Here is a 14,067-nt window from a genome sequence, read left to right as displayed (position 1 = left end):
TTACTAGGGAATTACGTGAGTTCCTGCTGTTGAAATAGCACTGATGTTAATTAAGCAGATCCGATGTGGCTTGGATAATGTTTGCAGCCCTGACAGATAGGGCTTCTGGCATATGACGGCTGTTAAAACAAGCGTCACTAGTGATTTATGAGTCTGAACACTGAAGTGGCAAATGTATTTTGTTTCATACATGAAGCAGGGATTGGCCTTTCCAATTTCCATGCTTGTTGATGTCTTGTTACAAACTAGGTGTCATTAGAGACATTAAGACCCAGGGAAAATTGGTCGATGTATCGATTCATTGCACTCCTAAAGCCTGATAAACTGCTGGGCTCCCATGGTGACTGTGGGGCCCTTGGTGCCAACCAAAGCCTTCTGGGAGTCCTAATTTTGGGGGAGAGGGGTGCCTAAGTGCCAGCTGTTTTATGAAATTATATTTTGTGCTGTCCACAACAGCTTGTTAGATTTCACATTGGGTCCAAAACGGTTGGGAACCTTTGAAAGCAGAGAGGGGTTTTGTGTGGAACAACTAAAACAACGGCCCTCATATATTTACATTTTTTAAAAAAAGAAATCTTTTTCCCCAAAGCATTTTCTTGAATTATGTATAAAAAAGAATATAAACACAATTGGGATATACACCAAAGATAAATTGTTTGCCTGTCACATTACAGAACCACTCATCACTTGATGTTTAACAGCTGTGCGAGAGGACAACATTTTTAAAAAAATAAATCATAGTTATGCAGTCCAAATTTCATGAATTGCTGCTGGCAAAGATCTTGATATATCTACCTTTTCACTGGCATTGCTCTAGATAAATTTATGGGGATGGTGTTTCACCTCCCCTTTCCCCCCATCTAGAAATGTGAGTTTCTGAATGATGATGTTGCTGTCTGCTTACTGAGCTCCAACCATGTGTACCCATCTTTGTCCACTGTCATGTTGACAGGGCTGGCCCACCCATGAGGCAAGGTGAGGTGACTGCCTTGGTCTGCAGGATCCACAGGGGTAGCAGATTTGGCCTCCAAGAAATACGTAACCCAGTGCTGCAGTTGCTGCCTTAGTGGAGATAACAGCTGGGGTGCAGTTCTTGGAGGCCAGATCTGCTGTCACCTCAGCAGCTCCTTCCAGTTCTGCCACCTACAGAGGTGGTGCTACTGGTCTCCTCTGACCCTTGGCCCCAATGTAGATCTTCATTCCACCCTTGTTCTTCACGCAGATCTTCACTTACTTCTTCTCCCCTGGCTGGAGGGTGTCGGGCCATTTTGTTGTTTTCTTCAGGTGCCAAAATGTCTTGGGCCAGCCCTGCACATTGCTATTTCACCCCCCTCCAACTTTTCCTTTGTTGTTTGCCCAATAAGGCATAGTTGTGTAGATCCCATAGCAGCTGTTTTCTCCCAGGTTTAATTCGTAATTATTATATGAATATGGGACGCAGGTGGCACTGTGGGTTAAACCACAGAGCCTAGGACTTGCTGATCAGAAGGTCGGCAGTTCGAATCCCCGCGACGAGGTGAGCCCCCGTTGCTCGGTCCCAGCTCCTGCCAACCTAGCAGTTCGAAAGCACAAAGTACAAGTAGATAAATAGGTACCGCTCCAGCGGGAAGGTAAACGGCGTTTCCGTGCGCTGCTCTGGTTCGCCAGAAGCGGCTTAGTCATGCTGGCCACATGACCCGGAAGCTGTCTGCGGACAAACGCGGCTCCCTCGGCCAATAAAGCGAGATGAGCGCCGCAATCCCAGAGTCGGTCACGACTGGACCTAATGGTCAGGGGTCCCTTTACCTTTACTAAGGACTCATAAATTTGAAGTGTGCAAAAGAACATAGAGAACTGCCATCCATGGTACCAACCTTTCCATATTGCTGCCACCGCCACTGTGCTTATAAGCTCCCAAACTAGTGGGGAAGCAAGGATCCCCATAAGTCCTTGTGCTGTTATCCTAGAATTTGGGGGAGCTGCCAGCCAACTTCCTTCAGCTTCCACCGGGTGCAAGAGTTGATCCATATCTTTAATATTCCCTAAACTTTAAAGCAGTCTGGCTCGTGGGAGATGAACCATAGTGTTCTATAACAACCAGCCTACCTACTGTATTCAAAAAGGTTAAGAGAGTTTATTTTAGAAAAGCAATGAGTAAGGACATGGGGGAGAGTGCAATATGTAATAAAACATAAACTCAGCATCTAACTAACACTTGATCAACGCTTGCAGGCAGATGGAACATTCTTCCAGATGTTCCAGTGAACACAAATAAGACTTTGGTATAATACTGCTTTAAATATATGGTATTAATATGGTCTAACACTTTGCCCTCCTGTGTGGGGTCAGCCCTTCAGTGATCTGGTTACCAGTGATCTTCAGTATCTTCAATAGTGGTTCCTGGGAATGCTTGTGGATGAGCTCTGCAACCTCATGGGATCTCAGGGTTGTATCCAATGTTAGCCACACTCCACTGAAATGAATGCCCACCTCCCATTCCCCTTACAGAGCTACAAGCTCCAGAGTGGTTTAACAATCATTCCTTCTTTACAGAGAACTCGTGAGAGTTGTACAGTAACTCTAGGTGTTTCCTACCAACTCTTAGTGCCCTTAGCAAACTATGGCTTCTATTATTATTAGTATTAGTATTAGTATTAGTATTAGTATTAGTATTAGTATTAGTAGGGGGGAGCCATTGCTGTTCAACATGGTATCGCAATGTTTTATGGTGTGAATGTAGCTTGGTTCTCTGCTGCCTTGGAGGCAAGACTGGTTCTAATGTGCTTATGTTACAGTAGGGTTCATTTTGGTTGAACGTCAGAAATTTACTGATGTCAGGAACAAGTGGACAATGGAACCAGTAACCTAAGGGGCTTGGGGGGAGGTTCAGGCAGAGGCTGGAGATGCTTTGGCTCTGGATTACCTGCACTGAGCAGAGGGATGGACAAGATGTCCAGTGATATTAAATGTACTTCATGTTACTTGACTGTTGTCAAAAGTTTTGGATGAGCAAGCCCCACAAATGTCACAGAACACTTGGATACCAAGTGTTCTCTTGAATCTGCTACTCTTCTGCTCCCCCCTGAAAGTTAACAGATCACATGAGCTTATTTGGTCATTGTTGTGCTTTATGTGTAGGGATGACATATATCTAGAATTTCTCGAACATAGCCAGGATTAATCCGTCAAAAATGGCGGAATTTTTGAAAGCCGGTTAAAATGTCCAGGAAAACCTGGGCATATGGCAGCCCACACCGGAAAAGTGTTGAATTGTTTTGACTTCTTGAAATATGGCAACCCTGTTTATGTGGCCACACCCAAATTCTGATTGATAAGCTGACACAGTAGCCATATGAATAGCAGGGATAAGATGTTTGCTTTTACCAGTTGCTGGAAGCTGCAGAAGGGGAAATGCTTGTGATCAAGTCCTGCTTAAGGGGTTCCTACAGGCATCTGGTTGGCCACTGTGAGAACAAGATGCCCGGACTAGGTGGGCTATTGGTCTGACCCAGCAGGCTCTTCTTATGTTCTTAGAAACTGTAGCTCTTGGTAGGGTATTGTAACCAGTGCTTCCACTTGAGCAATAAGTTAAGGTTCTGCTGATGGAACTAACGTGAACTGGCGGTAAACTTTGATATCAGGTGAGTCATAGTAGTCACTGTTGAAATAAGGAGAAAGATCCTGAGAGAAGTTGAGACTGAATATTTGCACTCTTGATGGAATGTCTGATAAGTGGAAACATCTGGCGAAAGCTGTTAGAGCAGTTTAAAACAGAGAAGCAAACTATTTGTATCATTTTCTGCATAAAAAACATAATTGTGATTTGTTTGTTAATATTTCAGATTTTTCTGCTTGCCTGCCCACCCTGTCATCTTGCAATGGTTGTCTTCAGGTAACACTTTTATCAACTTTCCTATGTCATTTAATTTTATGTGAAATATTTTAGGCCACATGTCAGAGAAAAAAAAAGCTTGCTGTGATTGCTAGTCACTTCATGAAAAAGGTGACTTGAAAAGATAAAATACAAACAGATAAAATCAATTTAAAATCAGAAAATTTAAAACAATGTACATTACATGATTCCTAAAATGCTCACCCAGCAATACAATAATGACCCTAGAGCAGCATGTAATAGTTACATAACAAATATATGAAAAATAGTTACATAAAAAATATCAGAAAATAAAAAGCATTAGATCAGGAAAACATTAAAATAATTTAAAACTTATATCAGTAGGTATGGGTCTGATAAATTCAGTTATTTCTAAATGCTTGCACACACAAAAATGCATCTTTTGGCTGTGTCACTAACCGGAAAATGTCACTAACTGGGAAAATGTGCGTCATTATATACCAATTACATAGGCATTGAAATATAAACATCCATATCTATCTATCTATCTATCTATCTATCTATCTATCTATCTATCATCTCTCTCTCTCTCTCTCTCTCTCTCTCATCTGTCTGTCTAACATCTATAATTAAAATATGCAATAAAACAAACACAGTAATTAAAACAGAAGGCTTGGATTGAGAGATGAAGAGAATGTTTGTATATAGGTGCATCATCTGAAGCCAGCAGAATGCCAATATGGATAGGCATGGATAATGCAAATTTCTTGCATTAAAAAAAAATCTTCTTACATTTTATGCAGTCATATGGAACATCTGTTAAAAAATATATGTTGTTACATTGTAAAGGTGACCCTGTACTTTCCCTTTTTTAGGTTGCAGATGCATATGCTTAATGGGGCACTCTTGGCGTTGCTGTTTCCTGTGGTTAACACTCGATTGGTGAGTAAGCAAAACCTGCCTCTCTCCTTACTTGACTCTGTGTTCTCTCCTAGATATTACTCTTACATTCCATAACAACACTCTTTCCCTGGAAAGACACTTGACCTTTGCAGTGGATTCCAGGCAAGGCCAACGTGGAAGTCAGCACACAGTACCACTTAGGCAATGCTCTCATTTTTAACAGAGTACAGTGATCTTCGACCACACATATTTGTAATAATGGAAGTACGGGTTATGCTAATGTCTCCTTTTCAGGTAAGAATGTTTATCATGCAGCAATTAAACCCAAATAATTAAACAATCATTAAACATAGCTATATAACTATGTGGGTCACTTAAAGCAAGAGAACCCCACACTATTTGACTAGAATCTGAATGCACAGAGTGCAATTTTGTGTACTGTTGGTTGTTTGCACCGATCTGTCTTGACTTCACCCCCAGTGGCCTCTGGGTGTGAAGTCAAACCACTGAAGAATCACAACACCTGTTGTGACTGCAGAGATAGTTAACTCATAACTGCTGCCTCCCTTCACCTTTTCCAAAAATAAAATAACCAGGTATTCATATTTTGGAATGAGCTATGGAGGTGTGCATATTTTTATTTATCCAAATTTTGTTCTCCAGCCTATCATTTTAGAACAAAAGGTGTCCTGTCTTGATGACAGTGACTGAAAAGAATTGGGTTAGCAAACTCAAATCTTGTTTCGATACTTTAGCAGTTCTTCCCAATCTACAGAGAATCTTAATGAGATGTCTTATGAATCATCAGCTGGCTAGATTAAAAGGTAAAGGGACCCTTGACCATTAGGTCCAGTAGTGGCTGACTCTGGGGTTGCAGCGCTCATCTTGCTTTATTGGCCAAGGGAGCCGGCTTACAGCTTCCGGGTCATGTGGCTAGCATGACTAAGCCACTTCTGGCGAACCAGAGCAGCCGTTTACCTTCCCGCCGGAGCAGTACCTATTTATCTACTTGCACTTTGACATGCTTTCGAACTGCTAGGTTGGCAGGAGCAGGGACCGAGCAACGGGAGCTCACCCTGTCACGGGGATTCGAACCGCCGACCTTCTGATCAGCAAGTCCTAGGCTCTGTGATTTAACCCACAGCGCCACCCGCGTCCCTATTTAAGATTAAGACCAGATTAACGATTACCTTCATTATCAAGATTATCATGGCTTTAGCTTAGAGGAGCAGAAGTGAACTTGTTGGCAAGCCAGAATGCAACTTTCAGTCAGATTTCATTCTCCAGATTTTGCACTGCCATTTCCATTTCCCCAAATGTGCACAAAATACAAATTTCACTTTTAAAATGTATTTTAAAACTGTGCATTCTAGGGGGTAATATACTGAAAAGCATACAAAACATGTATTTTTGGAGGAAAAATCTATACAACCTGGTCAAAACATGTATAATTTAAATGCAGATTCCTCTCCCCTATACATTCTTAAAAACAGAATGATTGAACGCCAGTGAAACTGACATGGTTAATCTATCCATTCTTGCTCATGTCAAAAAAACTGTTGATTCTTTCCCCCCTTAGTGCCCAACTTGAGTGTGCAGAGAAAGGGATGCCTCTGGTAGATGGCACCTGTCTTGTTGGTAAGAACTAGGCAGGCAGCATAGCAACACCCTCTGTTTGGGCAAGCCAATTCAAGACTTGCTTGCCTCTCATAAGTGGGTGTTCCTAGAGGGAGGCCGTTTCAGACTGTTCCATTTGTATAGGATGTCACTGGCTGTGGTGATAGTGGTAGCACACACTAGTCCTCTGAAATATTTGTTCACCTGCCTCCACTAACTTTTGCCTACAAAATGCTAAATCCAGATATAATGACTTTAGCTTGCTGTAGGCCTTTGGCATGGTGAATCACAAATAGGTATCCGCTCTGAATTAATGCAGAGGATTCAGAGGGCCAGTGAACTCACAAACTGCCAGTGAAATTAACTCTTTATTCAAAGAAATAAGACAGCTCAGGCCTAATGAGCCCAGTAGATCTTGCCCCAACTAGGCAGTTCTGAGGACTGAAAGTCCCTGCCTTCCCACAGCACCCTAAGATGACTCCTTGCCCTGGTCCTTCCCAAGCAATCTGAGACTTCATTGCCTTGTCTCCCTTTGCTCTGCCCTCTGCTGTGTCCAGGAGGGCAGCGGAGCTGATTGCAGCAGGATGGGGAGACTTCCTGGCTTCTTCAGCACCCCGCCTGATTTCTGCTTTGTGGCCCCTTCTCTTCTCCAGCCTCCTCTTTTGCCTGGTCTGCTCTCTGCCCCAGACTCTTCCTGCTTACCAAACCCTGTTGCCTCTTCAGCTTCTGACACGCCCCCCCCTCCCAGCCTGCTCCCTCTTCTCCCTCTGACCATTCATTGTTGTCCCACCACCCAATCCCCTGGCTCTGAGCCTTCTTCCCTTGCAGGTCACCCAGCTGGTGCCCCCCCCCCTCTGCAGCCAGCCAGTCCATGGCATTCCATAATATAGGAACTTTCCTGAGAAACACACACACACACACACACACACACACACACACAAAACAAAAACAAAAACAGGGAAGTTAAACACAAATTTTAAAAAGAAATGCAAAAGATACACACTTTCCTTCTTGAAAAGATTTTTTTTAACCAAGTCATTTAAATGCTTTAATTTTCAGAAAGCTAATGAAATAAAGCACAACTTTTATCTGTTACAGGTCTTCCTTACTAATCCCCCCTTTCCTGTTGGACCATTTTAATTAGGGCTGAGAGGAAATTGTCACATATCGTGAAAGCGAGTGTATAAGAAGCCAGCTGTCATAATTACAAAAGTCAGTTTGGTAATTTCTAATATGCACAGCACCAAACCTTTCTTTATAAGGAGTAGTTTTCCCGGCTTTTGTTGGAAAGCTTAGAACCCGCTGAACAGATTGACAGAAACAAGGTGTCATTGAAACCCCCATGATGTACAAACAAAGTACTTCCAGTGCTCAGTTTCACAATCTGCTCGCTGACATTTATAATTCAAAGATCTGCCAAGCCCCCACTTTAGCACTTGGGTATTTGTTCCTGCTACCTGACCATGTTAGCCACATAGTGAACAGCAGCAATTTAGGCCCAGGGTTCTCTATCTGAGCAGGCTTTGGTGATCCAAATGTAGAAATAATAAAGGCCTGGTTCGCAGGAAACTATGGTGTACTGAGACCGTGTGAATGCACTGCCTCCTAGGGAGAAAATCACAGCCAGTTTGTTCCTCTCCAATCTTTTTTATCCTAGTGTGTGGTAGAGCAGCTCAGACAACCAGTGCTGGCCCACCAATGAGGCAAGGTGAGGCAACTGCCTCGGGTGGCAGGATCCCCAGGGGCAGCAAATCCTGATGTAGGTCTTTATTTCCCCCCGTGTTCCTGATGTAGCTCTTCTCTAACCTTTTCTTCCCTGGCAGGGAGGGAGACCCCATTTTGTTGTTCGCCTCAGGTGCCAAAATGTATTAGGCCAGCCTTGAAGACAGGGCTTGGCTTAATGTATCATTCAAACCCAGGGTCATGGGTAATACTTCTCACCTAACCATGAGCTACAGCCCAGGTTTCTTCCTGGCTGCAGATCAAGGTTTTTTATTTAATAATAATATCCTGCCTTTTTCTCAGACCAGGTTTCAAGGTGGCTTACACAAATTAAAACAGCACTGATAAAATACAAAACGCTAAAAACATATTAAAAATAATAGTTGAAAAGTAATTAAACTCTAATAGAATTAAAACAATATAAAAACAAATATTTTAAGATGCAGATCATAAAAAGAGCACAGCACTATTTAAAAGCCCTTTCCTTAAAAACAAAAAACAAAAACCCCCCACCAGTCTCCCAAATCCAGTCAGAATAAAACAGTTTTCACCTGCTGGCGGAAGGACAACAAGGAGGGAGCTAATCTAGCTTCTCTAGGGAGAGAGGACCTGGATGACATTCTGATCAGAGTTCTGTCTTAATTGCAATGTCGCACTGAGCTAAAATTACCTGGGAGGGGAGGAACAAAGTAGCTGCAGTTTCCTTCCTGAGAGTTTACACGTACACACTAAACCCTAGTCTGGTTTAGCATTACATGCAAATGTGGCAGTTTCCCCCTCTCAACTTCTCAAACATGGTTAAGTGTTTGGATCCGCCGCCCCACCCCCAATGAAAAGAGAGCCTGGAGTCCCCCATGGGGCTATGGGCTAATTTCTCTTTTCCCACATACATTTCCCTCCCAGGCTTTTTCACTATTAACTGTAGCAGCGGTTCCCAACCCTGCAAGCCACCTGCTTGTGGACCACTTAATGTTTTTTCTACCTGTTGAAGCAATTGCAATGCACTGTGCTAGATACTGTGCGGGTTTTAACTGCATTTTTTAAAAAATCGCTTCTTTCATTTTCTATTGCAGTTTTCCATTTTTATACTTTTATTTATTTCATTTACATCCTGCTTTTCTTCCCAAGGAGCTCAAGGTGACATATATGGTTCAATTCCTCCCTATTTTATCCTCACAATAACCCTGTGAGGTAAATTAGGCCCGAGACTGTGACTGGGCAAAGGTTTTCCAGTGAGTCCCATGGCTGAGCATGGATTTGAACCTGAGACTCCCAATTCCTAGTCCAACACCACACATGAATTGATATTGCAATACAATATAAGAAATAAAATAAACAGCAACGTCATTAAAAAACAGTAGATATAATATAATGCAATGCATATGGTGCCTCCCATCTTTAACCAAAAATCCACATACATGTCACAGACCACTTGAATGAAGCTCAAAAGCCACCTGTAATCTGTGGGCCACAGTCTGGAAATCCCTGTCTGTCTGGTAAAGGTAAAGGGACCCCTTACCATTAGGTCCAGTCGCAGACAAATCTGGAGTTGCGTGCTCATCTTGCTCTATAGGCCGAGGAAACCGGTGTTTGTCCATAGACAGCTTTCGGGTCATGTGGCCAGCATGACTAAGCCGCTTCTGGCGAACCAGAGCAGCACACGGAAACGCCGTTTACCTTCCCGCCAGAGCAGTACCTATTTATCTACATGCACTTTGATGTGCTTTTGAACTGCTAGGTTGGCAGGAGCAGGGACCGAGCAATGGGAGCTCACCCCGTTGTGGGGATTCGACCCACCGACCTTCTGATTGGCAAGCCCTAGGCTCTGTGGTTTAACCCACAGCGCCACCCACGTCCCTGTCTGCCTGGTAGGAAGGTGCAAATAATATATATTTTAAAACCAGACTATGTAAGGACAAAAGTTGATGCACAAATTTCCTGCTAGGTCTATCATATAGTAGGCCTTGCAATACATTTTGCCTAATGTATTTTCCATGGAGGCGCAGGTTACAGCAACAGCCAAGGCGACATTTTTCCACCTTCGCCGCATCAAGCAGTTGGTCCCTTAGCTTTCCCGCCCCGACCTGGCCACAGTGATCCATGCGACGGTCACCTCCTGGCTTGACTACTGTAATTCACTCTACACGGGGCTGCCCTTGAAGCTGTTCCAGAAACTCCAGCGGGTGCAGAATGCTGCAGCGAGGCTCCTCACGGGGTCTCTACCATGGAGCATATTCACCTGGTGCTTTAAAGCCCTTCACGGCCTAGGACCCTCATACCTATGGGATCGCCTCTCCCGGTATGCCCCACAGAGGACCTTAAGGTCCATAAATAGCAACACCCTAGTGGTCCCAGGCCCTAAGGAAATTAGATTGGCTTCAGCCAGAGCCAGGGCCTTTTCAACACTGGCTCCGGCCTGGTGGAACGCTCTGTCTCATGAGACCAGGGCCCTGCAGGATCTGATTTCTTTCCGCAGGGCCTGTAAGACAGAGTTGTTCCACCTGGCCTTTAGCTTGGAGCTAATTTGATTTCCTCCCCCTCTTTCTTTTTTCTTTTCCCTTCTCCTCCTGCGATGAGGCTACATTTTAATATTTTAATGTTTCAATATTTTAATGTATTTTAATTTTGTTTTTAAGTTGTATTCATTCAACTTGTTTTTATTATTGCTTGTTAGCTGCCCTGAGCCTGGCCTTGGCTGGGAGGGTGGGGTATAAATAATAATAATAATAATTATTATTATTATTATTATTAATGTCTTTAATGTGGTCAGTGCCCTCCAGGTATATGCAGACCTGTTTATTTTAAATTTCATTTGTATCCCACCTTTTCTCCAGGGAAGTACTTGGAGTATACTTCGTCTTCCCCTTGCAATAACTCTGTGAGGTAGGCTAGGCTAAGAGCCAGTGACTAGCCCAAGCTTGCCCTTTGAGCTCCTTGGCCGAGTGAGGATTAGACTAGCATTGAATCAAATCTAAACTTCATAAAAGACCACATGAGAAAAACATTAAGTTGTTTGGGTTCCAGACAACAAACCTAGTAAAATAAACTGTGTAATCTGGAAACATTGGCAGCTTTCGTAAATTTCTTAACTGCATTTGCACCCTGCCTGTGTAACTGGATGACGAATGCTAAACTTAGACCACTGAAGAACTAGCTCCTCTTGGGACTGGGATTATGGCAACATCAAGCTTTGACATTGCTTTGCTCAGCTGCCTTTTCCAAGGCAAACCTCCAAATGGTGTTCTGCTACCTCATAAGGCCTGTTTGAAACTAGAAACATAGACCTATGAATTCTGGAAGCAAGAAGAGGCAGAGCGGAAGTTGGACTTCCAAGAAGCACAGCTTGAATCCTAGGTGGCAGGGGCAGTGTACTTTTTAAAAAATCAAAAACAAGCTCTGCATCGTCGATTCAGTTTGTCAGATAAAAGTACAGTGGTACCTCAGTCTATGAACAGTCCTGTTAACGAACTATTCGGGATACGAACTCTGCAAAACCGGAAGTAGGTGTTCCAGTTAGTGAACTTTGCCTCGGAAGCCGAACTGAAGCCGAATGGCGGAAGGGCGCCAGCAGCGGGAGGCCTCAATAGGGAAAGTGTGTATCGGTTTAAGAACGCTTTGGTTTAAGAACGGACTTCCGGAACGGATTGTGTTCGTAAACCAAGGTACCACTGTAGTGTCCCAAAGCCTGTGGGGATTGAATCAGGTTCCACCTTGGCTCTGACTTCTTTATATGGCTTCAGGCAAAGTGCAAGAATTCATCAGCATCAGTTTTCCATTTGTAAACTGAGGAAAATTTCTCTGTATATTCATAGAGTTTATAGACCACCCTGTAGCTGTTTCCTGTGGAGCTCACAAAAAATATATCCTAGACTAGGGTTATTCTAAGAAGTAATTTAGATTTAGGGGCTTGTCGTGGAAATAAGTAACTCAAGTTGAAGTCTAGGAAGAAAACGTAACTCTAAAGAGCTTTGCATGTGGTCTTTTAGTATTTATTTATTTAGTTAGTTAGTTAGTCCTTTTGACTGTGTCGACCACAGCAAACTATGGCAAGTTCTTAAAGAAATGGGAGTGCCGGATCACCTCATCTGTCTCCTGAGAAATCTCTATGTGGGACAAGAAGCTACAGTTAGAACTGGATATGGAACAACTGATTGGTTTAAAATTGGGAAAGGAGTACGGCAAGGCTGTATATTGTCTCCCTGCTTATTTAACTTATATGCAGAATTCATCATGCGAAAGGCTGGGCTGGATGAATCCCAAGCCGGAATTAAGATTGCCGGAAGAAATATCAACAACCTCAGATATTCAGATGACACAACCTTGATGGCAGAAAGTGAAGAGGAATTAAAGAACCTTTTAATGAGGGTGAAAGAGGAGAGCGCAAAATATGGTCTGAAGCTCAATATCAAAAAAACTAAGATCATGGCCACTGGGCCCATCACCTCCTGGCAAATAGAAGGGGAAGAAATGGAGGCAGTGAGAGATTTTACTTTCTTGGGCTCCATGATCACTGCAGATGGTGACAGCAGTCACGAAATTAAAAGACGCCTGCTCCTTGGGAGAAAGGCGATGGCAAACCTAGACAACATCTTAAAAAGCAGAGACATCACCTTGCCAACAAAGGTCCGTATAGTAAAAGCCATGGTTTTCCCAGTAGTGATGTATGGAAGTGAGAGCTGGACCATAAAGAAGGCTGATCGCCGAAGAATTGATGCTTTTGAATTATGGTGCTGGAGGAGACTCTTGAGAGTCCCATGGACTGCAAGAAGATCAAACGTATCCATTCTTAAGGAAATCAGCCCTGAGTGCTCACTGGAAGGACAGATCATGAAGCTGAGGCTCCAATACTTTGGCCACCTCATGAGAAGAGAAGACTCCCTGGAAAAGACCCTGATGTTGGGAAAGATGGAGGGCACAAGGAGAAGGGGACGACAGAGAATGAGATGGTTGGATGGTGTTCTTGAAGCTACCAGCATGAGTTTGGCCAAACTGAGGGAGGCAGTGGGGGACAGAAGTGCCTGGCGTGCTCTGGTCCATGGGGTCACGAAGAGTCGGACACGACTAAACGACTAAACAACAACAACAGTTAGTCCTTTAGATCTCTGTTAATTGTCACATTAATTTGTGTGTCACATGTGATTTTAAGAGGCATTTACTTTAGAAATCAAAAGATAAAGTAGAACCTAAGCATTGATTTCTAATTTACTTTCAAAGGGATTTGGTGTAGAGAACGATGGTGAAACTGGCATAGAGCAGAGGTGGGGAACCTCCTGCCAGGGGCCAAATGCACCCTCCACAGTCCTCTCTCTTTGAGCCTCAGGACTCTCCTCGTACTAGGCTTCCTACTTAGCCAGAATCCCTCTTCCCAGGTCACACCTTCTCCTCAGCGAATTCTCTCTGACTAGGCCAACTGCGTGCACCCTCTTTGCTGGAATATGTTAACTCAACTCTTGTTTCTCATCTAGGTGGAGAATAGAGAGGAGTGTGTGAGTTTGTGTGCTGCCTCTTCCATTGTACAATGCTTGATTCTTATGTAAGGGAGGTAGCCTTGCAGCGGCAGCTAATGCTTCCTCCCAAACAGTAGGGCCGCTCAGAACTCTGGCTCCACCCCCAACCTCCACCTGCCATTGTATCTGCAAGTACATTTGCTGGCTGAATGGCAAAAGCACTGTGTTGGAACAACTAGGTCAGTGAAGAAGAACCTGCGTCCCTCCAGGTACAGTTGCAGGAGTAGCCAACATAGTGACCTCTGGGTGTTGTTGGGGATAGTAGTCCTGCAACATCTGGAGAGCATCAGGCTCCCCATCCATCAACTGAATGGATCATTCCCAGAAAATCAGGCTAAGAGTGATGATGATAATGATATGGTGTACAGGGATTCTGGAAATAGGGGGAGGTGTTACAGTGCAGGCCAAGAGGGGAGTCTTGTTGGCTAGGCAGCCCAGGACTTCCATATACACTGCCCAGGCTTGCGTCAGGGTGTGTGTGTGTGT

The 14,067-nt window shown here is 43.7% G+C and overlaps 1 protein-coding gene across 6 annotated transcripts in view; it reads left to right on the top strand.

The window, feature by feature from the left end:
* TMEM164 (transmembrane protein 164) overlaps positions 1-14,067 on the top strand; it is a 51,475-nt gene that overhangs the window by 17,593 nt on the left and 19,815 nt on the right. For all 6 annotated transcript variants that reach the window (XM_080990562.1, XM_080990564.1, XM_080990560.1 and 3 more), the window contains exons 3-4: positions 3,822-3,871; positions 4,708-4,774. In XM_080990562.1, the coding sequence (XP_080846688.1) occupies positions 3,822-3,871; positions 4,708-4,774 (117 nt within the window). The remainder of the gene's footprint in view (positions 1-3,821; positions 3,872-4,707; positions 4,775-14,067) is intronic.

Source organism: Podarcis pityusensis (genome assembly GCF_964106645.2).
Source record: "Podarcis pityusensis genome assembly, chromosome: Z".
In the NCBI taxonomy this organism is placed as follows: Eukaryota; Metazoa; Chordata; class Lepidosauria; order Squamata; family Lacertidae; genus Podarcis; species Podarcis pityusensis.
This window is presented reverse-complemented; position numbering and strand designations above follow the sequence as displayed.